This window comes from Calypte anna, chromosome 1 (assembly GCF_003957555.1).
Source record: "Calypte anna isolate BGI_N300 chromosome 1, bCalAnn1_v1.p, whole genome shotgun sequence".
Taxonomy (NCBI): Eukaryota; Metazoa; Chordata; class Aves; order Apodiformes; family Trochilidae; genus Calypte; species Calypte anna.
In genome coordinates this window covers 7,064,611-7,084,564 of record NC_044244.1, presented here as the reverse complement: position 1 = coordinate 7,084,564, position 19,954 = coordinate 7,064,611, and the positions used below count along the sequence as shown (strand labels likewise).

The window sequence follows — 19,954 nt, the reverse complement described above, 5'->3', positions numbered from 1 at the left end:
TGGAGAGGTAGAAATAACCACCCTGCTTTCAGAACACAATACACTGCTACTAAAGTCTTGTTTCACTTCCTGTAGTAGGATAAACTTATTTCAACTGTGTACTGAATGTTTGGTAAATACAGCTCCAAAGAGGAAAATCCTGTTCTTGGAGATAAAACTCTTGCAGTCATATTGTGCTGGAGATGCTCAGTGGCAAGCTCTGGTGATGCCAGTGGACCAGTACCAAGGGGACAAGCCAGACACATCACTGGCAGACTCAATGCTTCACTCTTTTTTGTAAATCCAGGAGGTCAGACTTTTCCCAGCCAGCAGATCCATGAGCAACTCACCAGGGCCAGCCATGACTTCCAGACTGCAGCTCCCTTCTCTTGAAATATAGGTAGATGGATACAGATATAGTACCTCTTTTAAAGAGGAAATAATGGTCCCATACCCTAGAGATAACATGCTTCCCTCCCCAAATAGCTCTTCAAATAGCATGGATTTCATGCAGGTATTCATGAAATTTCCCATTTCCTTTGTCTAATGATTTATTACCAGATCTCTCTGTCTCATATCATTATTATTATTACTTCCTTGCCTGACCAGCTGTGTAGAGTTCTTATTTTTTCAAGTAGAGAAATCAATAAACATGTAAAGAAAGCTAGATCCACAGTCCCCAGAGCATATCCCCTCATTTATCATCCCTGAAGTTTTTATGTGTTTCATCATTATCTCTCGGCACAGATCATATGATGTTTCCTACATCTGTAATATCTTGCACACCATAAAAACACAAATATCAGACAGTACCTGTCTCAGGGACACACATTTCTAGTCTGTTTCTGATAAAGTACATGGCATTTGGCAAAAAGCATTAGCCTCACGTTTTGCCAAAGGGCACAATCCCTCTACTGCTCTTTGCATCCAGATCTCCTGACCAAAGAAGATCTGGAGGACTGGGCTGGGTGTTCATGCCTGCAGAGACTCCAGAGTTATTCCAGTGACCTCCCCATGATCAATAAGTGCCAGTGGACATCAGTGAGGCAGCAAATATTGCACATAATAGGTTTTGCTTCTGCCTCATGTGGGAGTTAGGGTTTTGCTGTGTTTTACTCTGCCATCCTCTATCACATTAACAGAACAGATGTAATTTCATTGAGGACTCCAGCCCAGTAAATTACAAAGCAGCTGGTATCAGATATCAGCCATTACTCCACGAGGCCATTTTACTGCACACTCAGACACAAAGCAGTTGGGTCCGAGCCTGTCAGACCTTATCACTTGGTAGCTCTCAGATCCCATTACTGTAACATTTTCAAGATTAATGCTAAAATCCATCCACATAATTCAAGTCAGCTGGGTGATTCGCTTTCCTTCCTCTCCAGTCTCTGTGTTCAGCCTTTACAATTTGCAGGAAAGAGAAGGAAGATGCACTGCCACACAATGGGCCCATGTCAAACCTCCCCAGCTCCCCTGGCAGCATTTTGAGTAACTTGGTCACAGGTGATGCATTTTAAATGCTTTTTTTATGTCATGGCTGAAGATGAAACAGGCCTCTTCTAAACATCATGTAGTTTTGTGGCATGAGGAAATTCAGCAGGGGTAAATTTAACAGTACCCATAACATGCAAGGATACTCCTTAGAAACATATTTTCACCTTGAATAACAACCTAGGAAATCTCCAACATTTCCCCATCCTATTCAATATAACTCTTTCTGTTTTCTCTTCCAGGACAAGCAGGGAATTCCTTGGTGGTTAGGACTTAGCTACAAGGGGATTTTTCAGTATGACTACCATGACAAAGTGAAACCAAGAAAGGTAAGTGTTTACTTTTCTGTCAAGGTCTGGGCTTGCTACACAGGTTACAGCTTGATTTGAGGGTGTGATAAATGCCAAATGCTGGCATTGATTCATGCAGTTTTGAAGGATGTTTTCTCCCAAACTTGTCTGAATGTCTGCAAAGAATTAATGAACAAAAGTAGCTCTTAATTTATTAAATGTTGTGGTATATGGGGGAAATAACCATTGCTTAATCTTGCAATTTACACTTCTTTTTTGCATGGTTTATAAGACATAAATGGGAACTGAATATCTAATCCTCTCTGGTATGGGAGGCCTTCCATCCACTGAGGACTGAGGGTGCTCATCCAGCCTTTGATAGTGTATTGTCAGGTCATAAACAGTCTGTGAGAGGGAAGGGACAGGAAGGCTTCTTTGATTTATTGCAAGAAGAAAAAAATGCATTGTTCTTCCCAGAAGAAGCATTACATTTCATATACAACTATTTTACCAACTTAAGAGTTAATATCAAGCTAGCAGGGAAAGATGACTTTCATCACATGCCTAAAAAAACAGTTCACAAATCAAGGCATGGTATGCAGAGATCTAGTCACAAAACTAGAGCTTGTTCAGTGATAACTAGTTATTCTGGTCCCTTTATTACTATTTTTAGTGAGGCTTTCAGCACATCTGAAATTTGGAATTAGCCTCAGTCCTTCCAAATTGCCTGTGAGAAATCCATCTAAGGAATGTCCTGTCCATTTGGGAAGAGGAAGGTTGTGATCACAGAATTATTAAGGCTGGAAAAGATCCCCTGAGCTCACCTTACTAACAGACCCATGTGTTCTAATTTTCCTACCTAGGATGCAAACTCATAAAAAAAAAAGCTCATCTCTGAGCACATGCCCTGCAGGTGGGCATGCACAGTCTGTTAGCAACCCTGTTTGTTGTGCTTGCAGGCTGCACAACTGGATGATTTGGAGCAACCAGGCAGCTCCTTTATGGATGCAAATGCTCCCACACTAAATTAACTCTTAATTAATGTACTGCATTCCTCTTTGCATTTTCTCATTCTCATTTTGTCTTTGTGCCAAGGTCCCCAAGGCTCTCTTTCACCTCCTTCACCACATCCAAGCCAGACACTGTCTGGTGCTCACAGATGGCATCTTCTATTATAATAAACTTAGTTTTGGTAGAAAACAGAACTGCTAAGTAGGCAGCAGGAGACTTTTATTCACTGAAGGCTATTAATGGGGCTTTTTATTAATTGAAAAGAATGATGAGGAGGGTAAGGAGATCTTCACAGAGAATCTCTGCTCTAAAAGATGTATCTGTTTGGGATCAATCATTGCCTGCAGAGCAAGCCATACTCACACATGATAGTTTACAACATGCCTAGGCTAGGTGTTTGCACCCACATACCCCCATTAATGCCAACCCCCCAGGGAAGACATGTCCTTAAAACATGCCTTCAGAAGCCAGTCAGAGTGATAGAAACATTCCTTTGGAGGAAAGCAGTGACCTGCCATGACAAGGACTCAGTTATTCACAAGCTATGGAAATTTTTATCAGCTATGATGAGATGACAGTGTTGGTAGAGAGGGGTTGGAACTAGATTATCTTCAGGTTATCTTTTTTTTTTTTAGATTATCTTTTCCAACCCAAACCATTCTGTTATTCTGAGATCAGAAGAGAGAAAAAAATAGGTCAGGTGCCCTCTCTGCATTGAGAGGACACAGATATTTCCACTAGAAGAAGCCACATTTCTTAGCTTCTCTACTTTCTCGTCATCTGCTCAGGGCTATCCAAACTGTAGCATTCATTTTAGAGCTTAATAACACCCCACCAACCTACCTCTAGTTCTTACATTGCCCCTGGAACCAGGGGCTGGAGGCAAACCCTGCATTTTTTCTGCAAATATAACCTTAAAAAATAGAGTGACAGTTTTCTCTTTATTGGGAATTTTTTTTTTCTCTCAGCAAATTATGTACCAAATCCAAGAGACCCAAAAAACATGGTGTCACCTTATCTATAAACTACACTTGAAGACTTCTGTAGCTTAGCAGAAATGGTCATAAATCTGTGAGGGACAATTGGGTGGGAAGGCAGAGCAGCAATTTCTGTGCTAGAATTTGTCCATTGCCATAATGCAGAGACCACAGCAGTGAAAAGACAGCCCAGGTGAGCATTTCTCTGTTAGATGATGCTTGCAAACCCCATCTGCTGGCAGGGCTATTCCAAAATGTGCACCTTAAATCAGAAACAGGACTTGGAGAGAGTGACTGAGGCTTCATTATTTCTCCATCAAGTGCTTTTACCCTTTGTAGAGCAGGTAAAAAGGCTTCCTAACCTACACAGGTGGTAAAACCCCTCTGGCAAGAGCAGCTCAACTGCCTCAGTGAGGTGCAATGTTTAATCCCCTGCTAATTAGATTGTAAAATTGCACTTGATAACCCTGGTATCTGGGAGCTTACCATAGCATCTGATTCATTTCACTACACCAGCATGGGCTGGTTCAAGTCTTTAGTGTACAAAGTGGAAAGGTAAACCTTACTGAACTTTCTGTAAGGTAAAATTAGGGGGGGGGAGGAAGGGGAAAGGCATTATGGCTTTTCTGATCGTTATTATTTTGTTCCTGCACATTGCCAATTCCAGAAACAAATTGAAAAATTACAATGGAAAAATAAATATCCCTGGAAGAAACACAAGGAGAAAATTGTAGCGAGGAACGAGCTGAAATGAAGACATTTATATTAAATGTATATAACAACCTTGCTTGTCTTAGAAGCAAGATTGTAATGTTTTCCTATTATGTCATCCTAGATAGATTTCCATGCTTATTGTGTTTGCAAGTAAGACTGTAACCTACATTAAGCAGCTGAGCCTATCTCAGGCCATCCCATTAGCAGTCAGTCAAACCCACATTTTTATTAAATTGCTGGAGTAAATCAGCCATGTGTCTCTAGAAAACTAACTAGGTTTGTCAGCAAGCTGGATGAGTCCAAAGAGAAGAATTGAGGCTGACACAGGGCCAGAACTTGATCTTGCTCACGTTATTCTTGTTCAGGCATAAGTCCTCCAGCATTACTGGGGATGCAGCTGAAATGGGTATCTGGCACCTACTCTGAGGTGGTTCGGATGGGAATGCAGAGCTATTAAACTGGAATGCAGCTTGTGATGGGCTGCAGAGCCTAACGTGACTCTACTTCTATATTTATATTGCCTGCTGCCTATGTTTGAATTCTCTGGAAGCTCTGAAGCTACCCAAAGCCATCACTTTAAGGTTTATTGTTCTCACTTATGTTTTTCTCCTGTATGTTCAGGGGCTAACTCACAGACTCAGCAAGCCCTGCCAGAGGCTTCCTCCTGAATGTTACCTGTTCAAACCCAGATTTTGTCCATATCAATTATGATCTTATAGCTGTTCATTCTTAGGTATTAAATAAATACAGGATCTTTTGTAGACGTCACAAAATCCATGACTGCAGCTGACAAGAAGGAAGTATCAAGTATGGAAGGATGGCTGCTGTCCTGCTTTAACCATATGCTGAGGCATTCTGGAAGATTAGTAGTGGCTTGCAGGAACAGTGTCATTTTTGTTGCATCAGCAAACAGAGTCCAGGACAGGCAGGATTTATCTCCCTCTGTGTTACACTTAGCTTCTACACACCCCTCCCTGTGAAGAGAAAAGGCCCTTCAAGGCCCCATGTGCCTTGAAAAAACACAACAAAAGAGACACATTGTCCTGCTGGGTTCTACCCATCTTGGGTCAGCACCACCAAATATTGATGATAAACCACAGTAAATTCTTTGGAGACAGGTCTTCAGGTAGGACATGCCAGCACCACCCTCTCACAAGCTGCTGAGACTGTAGTGAGCAAAACCATTGTTTTCAGGAAAAGGCCATTAAGGTTTGGGGTTTTTTGCTTGCATTGCAGAGCAGTTGGGAAGAAAGAGCAAGGTACTGCAGCCCTCCTGTGTGACTGTATTGCCTGTGCATGGTGTTTATTCAACTGGCAGCAGGTAGAGATTAACTCAACTCAAGCCCAAGAGACCCTGTACTGAAGTAAAAGTGGCATAACATGCTCAAGCAGTTGTAGTAGCTCTAGGCATGTCTCTGTTTTTCTAGTGAGATGTTGCCACTAATTTAAGAGCCCAAAGGCATCTTTCAGTGCACACAGCTTAACAGTTAGTAAACAATTAACACCAGGTTGAAGAGTGAATGATTAACAGAGGCAGCCAAAGGACTTCCATATGGCCAATAAACTGACAAAGAAATTGTTTAACTTATCACTAAAAATAAAGTGACTTTAAAGGAGAGCCTGATAGTGTTTGGTGTTTCTTTGCAAGAAATACCTCTATATAGTGTTGCCCCATGTTCTTCACACAGAAGGTTATTAGCAGTGAAGCTTAAGGTGAGCTTTTTTTCTCTGACTCAAACATTATCAGTGTTCACATTCTGTGGCTGACTGAAGACAACTCCAGGAGAATAAAGACTTTTGGAAATAAGATAAAATGTGAGGCATCCCAAAATTCAGCTGTAAATGTAACTTTAAAAAGATTTTCCCTGTGACAGCTGAATATCAGTTTCTGACATTTCTTCCCAGCATTATCCTTCCTCTGAGATTAAATGCAGCATGCTGTGAAAGTACTCTGGACCCATCCTACCAAGCAATGCAAAGCACAAGTAAAATCAGTAGCTTTGAGTGTCTGATCAGAGAGAGCACCTGCTTGTCAAAAGTATGAGCAAAGTAATCAGCACATTAATTGTGTCCAGAAAGTGAAAGATTGCTGTGTGAGGTCACTTGGCCTTTTTCAAACAACAGGAGATGGAGTGAACTAACCCAATTCCAGAGGCAAAATGAGATATTTACACAGGAGGAGCAATAGAGCAATAGCCTAATTAAGAGCTGCTTTATTACAGAACAAATAGAGATCCTCTCTGCTTTAGGGCATAATGAAGCATTGTCAAGTCAGTAATTGCATTGATGGAGTGGTTAAACTTGTGCTTCCTGTGGTGAAGGAATGACAGACCAGTAACTTAAAAAAAACATAAAGTAGGGATGTATGGGAAATGTGTAGAAACTAGTGAACTATGGGGAGGAGGAAGCTGGCAAATTGGTCTCTATCCTGACTGATCATAGAATATGAGGGCAGTCAGAAAGGCAAAAGAATCATGAAATACAAATCAGTTACAGGGAGCCCAGCTCACTTGTGGAACTCCTCACCACATGATACAATAGAGATCAAGAGCTTAGAAGGGTTGAAGACAGGGCTAAAAATGTGACCCTCGATCCAGAGTTGGTTGGTTTTGAACAGGAATTTAGGAGGGGTTATAAACCTTCAAGTGGAGGGAGGATGTTTGATTTGACAGCAATTTGGTTTCTGTTGTCAGAGGTATGGAGAATGTGTAACACTTCTCCCATCAGCATGGCACTGAGCCCCAGGATGTATTCAGAAAGGGCTGTTCTTTCTCCAGAGCATCCCAGATTCAAGTGAGGTCAGAGACAATGTGCTGGACTTATGTCTAACTGGACTCCTTGGAATGGCATCATTTCCTAAGACCTTTGCAGACATCTTTGAATTGCAGACAGGGAGAAAAGATTTCAACTATATAAGAGGTGCAGAAAATATTTCCAGGAAATACTGGTTTAAAAGCTAGTGGAGTCTCAGTGGCATTGCTGCAATAAATAATTCACTATGATGTGCTGGCTGTTAAGGACTACCTGCTGACTTCTTCTGCTCAGCACTTTAATTTCTCTTCCTGTTGCTGGTCCTTCATGCTTTTTGGATTATGGACTTGGCTGTAAACTGAACCAGTCTTCAGGTCACAACAGGTTAAACTGTTCAACTCATTTTATGATGCAGTAATTCAGTCTTGGGTTAGTATCTAGAAATTTGGAGCACTGGAGGAGGGAGACACATACAAAGGAACAGCATGGTTCCTTACCATCCTTACCAAGACCCAGACCTGTGCCTGTTGAAGAGCAGCCTTAGTTTACAACCTTCCCCTGCTGAAATATTTTATTCCATTCCTGTTACATTGGAGACCATGTTCTCACTAGTAACCTTTTTTTGCTGCTGTTTGCCCTCAAGTTGGGGTGTCTGTCATCCAGCACCAGGCTTTTTCCCTTTCAGCACCCACTACTGCATGCTTTACCACTGCCCTTCACTGTGCCAAAAAGCTGGCAAGTGCACTGGGAGATGAATAAATTGGACCAGAGCAGATTGGGGAGGAAAGCAGAATTTTATCCCTGACAAATTAGGATTTCCATGGGATTTGGCTGGACATACCAGTTGGCTGTCATTCGGTGAACATTCTTTTTGGCACCAGTATCAGCTGCAGTGGCCTTCAGCACCCTTGTCCCCCATCACAATCCTGCCACCACCACTCATTTCCTCCCCTGGGCCCCTTCCTCAGTCAAACTGCTATAATTGTGTGGTTGGGAAGGAAATTGCTCCAGAGAAGCGATCAGAGCTCAGCATAATCCAGCCAAAAAACATGGTCACTTTTAACCTCCACCAGGTCCCAATCCCATTCACCATCTGGCCCACAATCTGTATCCTACAGCACAGCTGTAAGAGCTGTATATGGGTGCAGGCTGCATAAATCACAGTAGCCAGGGAAAGAAGTTGCAATTAACCTACTCAATAAACCTACACAATAAGCAAGCAAGGGCCATGTAGCTTGGAACAAGATGGAAGGAGTTTGGCTGCTTGGAATTTGCCGTGGTTTAACCAGGATGAATTAACTGTTAGCTGTAGGTCATCACCACTGTGTTTTCTCTTATAAGCTGGTAAAATTTTGATTCGGTTTCTCTCCCAAACTGGGCTGATTTCAGATGGCTAAGCAGATCATGTAGGAAAATCATGGCTTTAAAGTCATAGAATAGTCATACTCAGTTTCCATTACCTAGATAAATTAGTAGCTTGATCAGCTATGCTTGTAGATACTAATACATAACTAAGGCACTGCTGTCTTCTGAGGAAAACAGTGCTATTTTGCTCCTTTACTGTATGTGTACTGTGGTGATACTGTCAGGTACAGGAACCCCAGGGTTTTCTGTGAGAATTTACATTCACAAAGGCTACAGCATGACATGCCATCCCTTGATCCAGCCAAGTCAAGCCCATGGCTACCATTAAATATAGGAGCAGTTCCATCAAAGTACAACTCCCTTTCTCCAAATGCTTTGTCGTATTCAGGTCTTAAAGGGTAATTCTCTATAAAAGCAGCAGCCAAGTCTTAAATGATTCTGCAGCACACAGCAGGAACTTCTACAAGATGCAAAGAAAAATCACTCCTACAGCACAAAGTGAAACAAATTGGACCACATCTCCCTGGAGTTAGGGTGGAGATCTAAAGCAAGATTTAAACCTCCTGGAGCACTTGTGCTTGGCTCTGAAGTGGTAGCAGGCTCCCTGCACACCCCACCCTTCTGAAGTGCTGTCTCCTAGCTCACCAGGACTCAATACTCCAAAGGCTTTGACATATTTGCAACTAGATGAAACTAGGCAGGGGCTGTTAGGTAGTGGCTATGAATATGAGGCATCCATCACTAAGCCAGTGGTGTGGGCAGGAGGCTCAGGTCAGGAGTTGCAGCCCATTATCATGTATGTGGAATTGCTTCTGCTGTGGCACCCCAGATGCAGACAGGCTGCATTGCAGGAGTATTTTTGGTCTAATATGTACGTGCATCATCAGAGTAGTGTGAGATGGGGTTACAAGATAGGTGTTCTTTAGTCATGCCACTGAAGAAGACAAAAAAGATCCTTAGGACAGTAGCAGCAGTGGTTTGTAGACAGCATAAATCTTTCTGTGGCAGCTGATTCATAGGTTACAGGCTGGACATCCTTTATCTTATACATAGTATATTAAGTCAGAAAGGAGAGATGGTCAATGCAGAAAGATCTGGACACTTTCATTTGCTTACAGATGATAAAAGGGAGAAACTTTAACTTAAAAGAATCAGGAAAAAATGTTCACTATAGATCTGCTGATTTAGACACACCCAGCATAGTGACAGCAAGGTGAATTTGGTTGTATATAAAGTCAAACTCTGATTTCTCAGTCTGTATACCATTGAATACCCAAATATCAAGTTGCATGGTGTAGACAAATCATGCTTTGTGCAACTAGCAGCTCTTCCCTCTGTGATCTGATGCTTTACTGTCTCTCTGAGCCAGTAAACCACTTTGAAACTTAATAGGAAATTGTCTCTCCATAATGGAAATGAATAAAGAGTGGTGATTATATTGATCCAGATGCGATTTCTGTTTGGTCAAGCCAGAAATGTTTGTTGAGGTGGTGTGGTCCCAGGAGAACAGCACACAGCAAAAGGGATCTCAAATTGAACCAGAAATTGTTTGTCTGTTTGGCAAAAAAAGAGTCCTGAAGCCTGAGGGGGAAAAGTAATTAGATAGTGAGCTGGGACTGCTGACAGACCACTGAAAGTTCCACTTAGCCAAGCCAGTCTCTCATTCCATGGGGGAAGGGAGAACAGCAAGCCTTTGGGAAGATCATTGGTGGGGTTGTTTCCCACATCAAACTACACAGGAAACCTCTTAGGGTTGGTTTGTTTGTTTGTTTTGGGAAGTAAAATAAAAACAAAATATCTCAAACAAACAGAAATGCAGAAATAAAGGGAAGCATGCAGGATGGAGGACTAAGTAACAGTGCAGCAGCATCCTCAGCTCATAGCCTTGGTGTACCCTCAGCAATGGATCACACTAATTCACAGGTGACAGCCCACCAAAATCTTTTGGTAAATCTGCTCCTGAAACAAGAGTCCATTTGTTTGAGCTGAGATGGTGCTGTTCTGCCTGGACCAAACCCTTCCTCATTCACTCTTAACTAGTCTGACAGATGCATGATTGATGGGAGCAGGGTTGGCTTGAGGCAGAACACAAATTCATGCCCGGAAACCATGGCCCCACTGAAATCACTGGGACAAAACTGCCATTGACTTCACTGGAGCTGTGATTTTCATAGACTTGAAGGCCCAAAAGGAACAGCTCATAACCCCCACCCTGACCTCCTGCATAACTCATCCCCTAGAATTTTGCTTTGCTGGTTTGTTGAGAGGAGGGAATTACATTTCCAAAGAGGAATTCTTTTTTTTTGTGTTTGTTTTGCCTTTAAACTGCGAAACAAAAGACTGGGAAATTTGTAGCCGCCCTCCTGCATGCTGTGTAAAAATGCTGTCATTGTTCAGTTCCATTGTTTAGCACCAGTTTTAGTATTGGGATTTATCCAGGATTGGCTCTTGCCCATGGTGTAGGCGAGGGAAGGGGCTGCATTAGGGCCCTTAGAAATGTGCCACGTTACTTCCCTGCCTTTCCTAGAAGCCTTTCAGAGCATCCAGCCTGGATGGTAGTGCCTGCATGTGGAGGGATGATTGTTCCTCCTGTACAGGATGATTTATTAAGGCATTAATCATCTCAAGAAGCTGCAAGACTTGAAGGACTGAGAGATGCCATACAGTCCAACAGTAATCAAAGCCATTTATTAGATGCTTAGAATCAAAGAAAAATATAGGTCAAAAAGGCCTCTGGAAGTCTGTAGCTCAACTTCCTGTTCAAAGTTGGGCCAGCTTCAGAGTTCAAGCACATTACTCATGGTCCTATGATATTTGACCACCTTCACTGGTTGTTTTGTTTGGGGTTTTTTTTACATATCTAGTCAGATTTCCTTTGCTGCGGCCCTGCAACATGTGTCCATCACTTCTTATACTTTCAGTGGGCTCCTCTGAGGAAAGTCTGTCTCTATCTCCTTTGTAAATCTCCTTTAGCTCACCGAAGAGAGCAGACAAACAGTAAGCAAATCCTCTGTGGAATTCTGCAGTTTGACTCTGAACAGCCACTAATCATGACATGTGAAACCCCTGGGAGCTTGTGCATCACTGAGTACCCATTCTGCCTGTGCTCCATCTCAGGTGCTTCAAGAGAAGACACACACAGGGGAAAGGGAAAAAGAACAAGATACTAATTCCTGGGTATTTATCTCTGGTTCTTAATAGACCCAATGCAAACCAGCTCATGTTGTGTCCCTGCAGGGTAGCCCAGCCATAGTCCATACTGCCCAATTCAATCCCAAACCCATCTTTTCTGGATACAGCAGAGAGAAGCCAGTATCAGGGACCTGGCACCCCAGCCCCAGAACAGAGAAGCCTGAGAATTATTCCAAAAGGTACTATTTGGGCATGTTTCTCTAGGTATCATCATTCAGAAAGCACTGGGCACCAACCATCAGGGCAAGGCAAGGCCTCCTGAGCACAATGAGAAAGAACACAGCCCAGTGCCTAGCACAGCTTATCCCAGCAAAGTCCAGGATACCCAGGACACGAGTGGCCAAGACAGAAACCTCCCCTAGGTTTCATTCACAAAACACCCTCCCTTCTTTATCAGGAACCTCTGGCATTTTTCAAATGCTCTCACACTGCCCCTGCCTCCTGCTGTCTGCAAACTCCACGACGCCGGCCTCACAGTCAATAAAAATGGTAAAAACCTTCTTCAGGCTCACATGCTGAAACGGATGCAGATCCCTGGGCCTCCTCTCCTCCAGGCTCAGCTTAATTAGGGAGCAGCTAGCAAACCACAAGTGTGCACACAAAAGCAGCTTGCGTCTGAAGGGCTTTGACTGCAGCTTTTTGTAACTAGTCACAAACATCTGGTGCCTGGCAAGCTCGCCTGCCTCTTGGAAGGGGCTTCCAATGAGTAAATTCCTGTAGCTTGCACCTGAATTCTCTGCAGTGCACCATGCAGCACTCAGATCTCTCCCCTGGCTCCTCTTCTAAGCTGCCAGTTTTTGCAGGAAAGCCATTTCTGGCACTGGCTACTCCACCATAGCCTCCCCACCCACCCCAACATATTTTAAACAGTACCCATGGTCTGATACAGAGCATTTATTCCCTTGAATGTTTGTGGGTCGATAAGCAATCTTGCAAATTCAAATGATAGTGTTGGTTTCAGTATTACTGGCACACTGAAACAGAGCTCATGGTAGGGACAGTCCCCCCAGAGAAGCAGGGAGTGAGGGTAATTAGTTTTTCTTCCTTTAAGAACTTGTTCTCCTTGTACATCCATGTCTGAGTGTGCAGTTTCAGGGAGACTTCCCTAAGTATCTATTGAAGGTTAAATGAGCTCCTGTGCAGCCTGTAATGATGGCCCCTACCAAAAATTGTTCCCATCTGAAAGCTGCCCATCAGTGCTGCATGAACTGAAATGGACCTCAGAAGAGGTCCCAGCAGGCAAGCCACCACATGACAGAAACTCAGGCTACCACAAGCACCACTAATTGTTCCCTTGTCTTCAGACTTTGAGTGAAGGAAGCTACTAAAGGACAGGGGAACTGTGCTCTCAGACTGTATTACCAAGTGACTTTCTCCTCCTAAGTCTCATTTTCTCCCCATTTTCTCAAACTCCCCAGTGTTTGGGGAGATGCTGTCCCACTCCCTGCCATGAGATACCTTTTGTCTGGCAAAAGTCACTTCACCCCTAATACAGCTCCAGAAGAAGACTATGCAAATTGTCCCACCCACAAGGGCAGGTGTTGGATTCAGGCCCATAAATCAACTAAATACAGTCACAAGCCAAATTACCCCAACCCAGATCAGAAGGAGGGGTAGGAAGAGGGAAAGCTGCCATGCACATGGATGTTTTGACTCAAACTAGCCCCAAACCCATCACACATCTGTTGTCACTGCATTTCTGCAAGACTGTTGAAATTACAACCTGCTCCCTGCTGTGGCTCCTATTCCCCAGTGAAGGTTTCAAGCATCAACATGGTAAAAGGATCTTGATGGGTAAAAATTATGGTTCCATTTAAGAAGACCTACTAATGGCACCTTGTGCATCTGTCACTGAATTAACATCAGTTTGAAACCATATATAAGCTGGGCAACTGTTGAAGGGAACAGCTTGCTTACATTAGGAGGTCTGGCTGATGGGAGACCTTAGGCTTTGTTTCTCTTGTGGGGTTGTGATGGGCTAAAAGGAAAGCAAATACTTCCTTGTATCTGTGAATATGAGTAGTCACATTTTCACAGAATCAGCCAGGCTGGAAAGGACCTCTGAGATCAACTCCAACCCTTCATCCACTACCACTGTGGTTACACCAGACCATGGCACTGAGTGCCACATTCAGTCTCTTCTTGAAAACCTCCAGGGATGGAGAATCCACCACCTCGCTGGGCAGCTCATTCCAATGTCTGATCACCCTCTCTGTAAAGAATTTTTTCCTAATATCTAACCTAAACCTTGCCTGGCAGAGCTTAAATCCATGCCCTCTTGTCTTACTGGTAGCCACTTGGGAGAACAGACCAACCCCCCACCTGGCTACAACCTCCTTTAAGGTGTAGAGAGTGATGAGGTCTCCCCTGAGCCTCCTCTTCTCCAGACTAAACAACCCCAGCTCCCTCTGCCTTTCCTTATATCTCTTGTCCCTTCACCAGTTTTTGCAAATTGAATTCCCTATGTATAGGAAGGATGAAACCTCTCAGATCAGAGTGGGCAAAAAGAGTGGGAGACTGCAGAGCTGTATTTGAGGACCAAAAGGAGAGCAGTTATAGCAACAACAACAAAAAAACCCTTGGTGTATGTTCTGGAGAGCAGGGCTATGAAAAAAAAAAGACAAAAACTCAGGTTGCGGGGTGACTTTCACCCCTCCCTCTCAAAGAGTCTGGATTTGCCTCCTTCTACGCTCTGCCAAGAAAAGCAATGAAACTAAATACAAAAAATGCAGCAATCTGGGGAGCTGCTCTGGTGCCCAAACTGTAGGTGTCTAAGGCTGTTTTAGGCACTGATGAGGATCCAAAACATCTGTCTGTAGCTGGCAGATAGGGCAGGGACCTACGGCAGGTTCCCTGCAGCAGCCGGGGGCCAGGCAGGGCACCCTGGGGCATGGAAAATGGTACTCACAGTGTGGGCATCTGCACAGCTCCCCCAGAACCCTGTGTGTTTGGACAGTTGGAGTTAATCACCGAAGGGAAATGGAGCTGCATTTAACGAACTGAGCACTGAGAGGTTTGCTAACAGAGAGGATAAAATCAGAAAGGATTGGAGTGCAGGGGACAGTCCGGCAGAGTCCGAGGGAGGAGGATGGGGAGGAGACTGTCCAAGGACAGCGGCTGCCAGCAGCGCAGGAAAGGGTTCCAAATTCCTCCTGTGCCACACCAAAATTTAGTCGTAAGTGACAACAGGGGACCCAGGGACAGAGGGATGTTTTCTGAAGGGTGTGACCCGCTGGGTTTTTAGATTCTTATGTGTTCCACATGTCTGAGCGCCTCCCAAACACGTCCTCTGCACATGCCGTGCGGCACGACCGCCTTATCCTCTCCGTCTTGCGGACGGGCAGCTGGAAGCACAGAGGGATGTTTTTGGCAGCCCACATGGCAGTCTCAGGCTTGACCCCAGTTGTCAGTGGGAGTTTAGGCCCCAAACTTCCTTTTCATGACTTTGAAGCTCATAGGGCCCTTGCAGGGAAGACACTCAGCTGCCGGCTTAACCCTTTCACCCCATGTCTGTCCTCCCTCAGTAGGGAAAGTAATGGGTATTTCTGTTCTTCACTTTTATCCAGTGATTAATTTTTCCAGTGGAGGAATAAAATAATCCTTTAAGGTCAGTGTAAACTGGCTCTTCAAACTTCCCACCTCTCCTGGCCCCCTTCTTCTTCTACCCTCTTGCAATATGGACAGCTGCAGAGCACAGAAGAGCTCAGAGCCTTCTTTACACCATGCTTCCTTTTGAACAATCTGTTTCAGAAAGGAAAAAATATAAGTAAAAAAAGAAAAAAAAAAAAAAGAGAAAGAAAAGAAATAAAACAAAAAAGAAGAAAAGAAAAGAAAAAAAAGTCTTGGTATGTTACAAACAGAGGTGTTTTCAATTCTGCTGTCCCCAAAGTGTTAGTGAGGAGAAAATGTTTGGGTCCTCAGTGGGGCTTGTTTTATTTGTGAGATTTCACCTCCAACAGCAGCTTAATCAGTGCAAATAAAATTATGCCTCCTGTTTACTTATCTCGAGAGCGCTGACACTGGCAAGCAGCTTATCTCTGCGTGGCAGGAGCCAGCGCCTTCCTTGGGGGTAGGACAGGAACTCCACAGAAGCTGCTTTTAGTGGGAGTATAAATCAGGGAAAGCTCTGCTGGCTCTGCTCCCCAGCAGCGAGGTTACTTGCTGGGGGCAGCACAGGCAAACTGAAGTGGGAGATGCCCAAGGGGTAGTGGCTGCCTCCTCCCTCTGGAACAGCAGCCTGGAAGCCAGGGTTTGGATTTGGGTTTCGTGATTCGTAAGGAGGAGGCACCCACAGACCTGTCTGTGACGGTGTGGTGGTTGCAAAGCTAACGAATCATTTGTCACCTCTGCGTCCTTTGCATTCCTGCTGTGGTCAGTCCAGCCTCCTGCCTGGGAGATGAGGGTTGTGTCATGGCAGATGAGGGTTGTGTCAGGGAAGATGAGGGTTGTGTTATGGCAGACATTGGTACAGGCACTGCTAGAGTATGTCCCACTGCCCAGGAGCACATACATGCAGGCAGGCAGAGCCCCTGGGACTGGCCCACAACCAGCTCTACAGTAAAGGCACGCAGTCAGCACCCAGGAGACCTGCATATTACTCCTGTGACCACGGGCAAGTCACTGGCACAAGTGCTTCGTGCCTCGGTTTCCCCGCTGGGTTTATCTGCGTGCTGCTCTGAGGGACAGCCTATCAAATGGACTCGCTTCTTGCTGCATTTCGCACGGCCGGGAGGAGGCTGGAGCCCCGGGCATCACCAACACGAGTCCTGCCAGCACCCGGGGGACATACAGTGACTCCGCTCAGCTTCTGCCCATGCGAGTTTTAACACGTGGGGGCGAAAGCAGAGCCGGGGATAGCAGTTCAGCCTACAGGTGCAAGTCCCTTCCGTGGGGGGTCTCACCTACCCAGCCAGGCCACCTTCACCCCTACGAGGTCTGCGCTGCACGCCTTGCCCGAGAGAAAGGCTCCTGTGCTGGGGGCCGATACACACCAGCTGCTCGCCCTCCAAGCAGCGGAACAGCGCTTTCCCCGTGGCTTCGCCTGTGTTTAAACCGTATTTCGCTTCACAAAGTGAAACCGGCTCCCCTTCCCGCCTCCCCCCGGCACCGAGCCCGCCGCAGGAGGCAGGGGCCGGCCTGAACGGAGCCGCTGCCCGACCCCGGGGCTGCCCCACCGCCCTGGGCGGGGGGCGCGGGCGGGACGCGGGGCCGCGCCGGGGCGGAGCGGATCGGATCGGATCGGAGCGGGGCAGCCCCGCCGCAGCGCTGGGGGGAGGAGGCAGGCAGGGTAGGGCGGGGCGGGGGTTCGCGCCGAGGCGCTTCACTCGTCTTCTTCTTCCCGCAGATCTTCCAATGGAGGCAGCTGGAGAACCTCTATTTCCGCGAGAAGAAGTTCTCGGTGGAGGTGCACGACCCGCGCAGGTGAGCGCCGAGCCGGGCTGAGCCGTGTCGAGCCAGGCTGAGCCCTGCCGAGCTGGACTGAGCCGTACCCAGCCGGGCCGAGCCGAGCCGAGCCGAGCCGAGCCGAGCCGAGCCAAGGCAGGCTGAACCATACCCAACTGGACTTTGCAGTGCCGAGCCGGGCTGAGCCGTGCCGAGCCGGGCTGAGCCATAGCCAGCCGGGCTGAACCGTGCCGAGCTGGGCTTTGCAGCGCCGAGCCGGGTCGAGACAATCCGCCCTCCCCCGGCTGCTGTGCGGGGCTCGCTGCGCTTGGCTGCTGTAAGGGGCAACGAGTACGAAGCCGGGGGCTGCCGCTTCCTTCCCGCAGGATATTTGGGGGTTCCGGTGGGTGTTTTTGAGGATGTGTTTCCCCTCAGCACTTAGCGGATTTTTTTTTTTTTTGTTTTCACTTCCCGCTGCTTTGGTACCTTTTGACCCCCGGGGCTCTGCAGCTTGGGGGCCCCGGCAGTGGTGCCATTAACCCCCGTTCGTGGATGGGGGCTTTCCTTGTCCCCGTATTGCACTTGAAACCTGGAGATGAGCGCCAGATTTTGTACGCACATGCTTCCTTGTAAATAAATATTCAGTAGTGCAACTGAAAGGAATGGCACGGTACCAGAGGTTTACCGGCAGTCTGGCTGAAAGCCCATCAGCCTTTTTGGCACGGGACTCTTTTTTTTTTTCTTACTTTAGAGACCTAACGTGGGAGAGAGTGAGTTCGAGTGATTGTACTGCATCTAATCAGTGCATTCTGTACCCCTTGCTCATTAGCGTTGCTGAATGGTTACTGCAGACAGTGACCCAGTGCGTGTGTTGCTCTGTAAGCTGTTCTTGCTTGAAGCATTGTCCCACTTGCAAAGTGTGTATGAATGCAGCTGATGGAAGCCAGTTCCTTTTTGGACTGATCGGGTGAGCTGCTGGTAGTAGCATGTTTTGCTCGATCCCGTTTCACCTGTTCCTGTGCCTCTCTGTTGTATATATGTACTTTTATTAGAGGAATTTTGCATGCAGTTTCTGTGCTTATTTGCCCTGATCTGGACACTGTCACACCGCTGGTGCCTGTCTCCCTAAGTGCATTTTCTTGAAGCAAAAACTGAGTAGAGCAGCTCATATCATTGTGCAGCTCCAGGGTCAGCAGAGCCTTGAAGCATCTGCTTAGTATTAAGCATGTAAATAGTCGCATGAAATCTAGCAGAGCAAATTCTCCAACTTGAGAGTACACTGGGAGATCTTCCAGAAGGGAGCTGGGGGTGGTGCAGTCCTTCCCCCACCCACCCTCCAGCAGTGGGCAAGGCGTCAGACACGCGTGCTACAAGCAACCAGCAGCCAGGAGCCCCTGAAAGCCCAGGCTGCCCAGTGCCTCTAAGGAGGGTCACAAGGAAAAGAAAGCAAATAGCTCAGGGATGTTAAAAAATCACCATGATATTTGCAACTGAATGTCATGAGCACACAGAGGAACCTCTGCTGTCTCATTCTTACTTAGATGATAAGAATCACTGACATGGAACTTCCCTTTTTTTTATTCCACTGTGCTGTTTCTCTGAATCATCACCAGAAGAACAAAACCCTGTCCCAGGTGGTCAGCCTGGTGCTTTATTAGTACAAGGGAATTAATTTGGTTGATTTACATATCCAGAGACTGTCACCATCCAGGTCAAAATGGTGTGCTGGCTGTAAAGTAGCAATGCACATTGTAGTGGAGTGGTGGGAACACAACTCGGGTTGTAGTTTCCCGGCCAAGTGGAATGGACTCCTGCAAGGAGTAGTTAGGCATGTGGTGGAGGAGGAGTAGCCAGCACAGTGCTGCCTCTGCATTCTTCTCCGTGTAGCCAAACCAGAGACTGAGTCAGCAAAGCCACACTTGCAGGAGAGCAAGCACAGCTCCATGGTTGTGGCCAGGGCTGGGCAGCACAATGTATGTTTTTAAACCCTTCCTCTGCCCATGGCTTCCTGTCCTGAACAAGCCATTTAACCTCTCTTCGTCGTGGTTTCATATCCCATAAAAGTGGGAAATGATACATTTTAGGGTGCATCAACAGGGTTAATTCCATAGTGCATGTGGGATGTGTGGAGGGAAGTCACCAAAAACACTCATGGGTCATATATCACTCATCCCCAATAGACAGCTGTGGAAGCAAGTCCATAGCTCTAAGTCTGCAGACTTTTTAATGGGGTCTGTAGTTTTGATGGGAAACATGTACAGATCCAAAAAAAAAAAAAAAGAAAAAAAAAAGAAAAAAAAAGGTTCTGGTACTTATGTTTACAAGTGGGGAAATCAGTGTAACTGAAGAGTTTCCTCCATGTTATCTGAATGCTTTTAAGATGAGATGATGAATGGCTTGCTGAAGTCAGTATGTTTCTTAGAGTGAAAAGTGAATAGCTGCTTTTAAACAGATGACACTAGAATTATGGGTTTAGCTCATGTTTGAGTGCTTTAATGCCTTAGAGCCATATGTACCAATGTGCCCTGGTGGTCTGTGGCCCTTAAACCAACATGAAGCATCCCGAGCTGGTTCCTTTCTCCAGTCTTAACTCTAAAAGCACCTTGTAGCACTGCCTTCATTCCCTGTCCAGTGACAGGGACCTTACAGCACCCATCCTCACTAGGACCATCAGCCACTGTCCTGTTCCAACCATGCAGAATTTTGTCACAAGAACAATACTCATGGTGGGACAAGGTCTTCTGTTTCAGTCACATGGAGAGGGCTCAGCAGAGAGTAACACTGAAACATGAGATCCTA

General features: G+C 45.8%; 1 protein-coding gene across 2 annotated transcripts in view; it reads left to right on the top strand.

Moving 5' to 3' along the window:
• FRMD4A (FERM domain containing 4A) overlaps window positions 1-19,954 on the top strand; it is a 149,191-nt gene that overhangs the window by 89,823 nt on the left and 39,414 nt on the right. For both annotated transcript variants that reach the window (XM_030456226.1, XM_030456230.1), the window contains exons 11-12: window positions 1,716-1,802; window positions 17,118-17,194. In XM_030456226.1, the coding sequence (XP_030312086.1) occupies window positions 1,716-1,802; window positions 17,118-17,194 (164 nt within the window). The remainder of the gene's footprint in view (window positions 1-1,715; window positions 1,803-17,117; window positions 17,195-19,954) is intronic.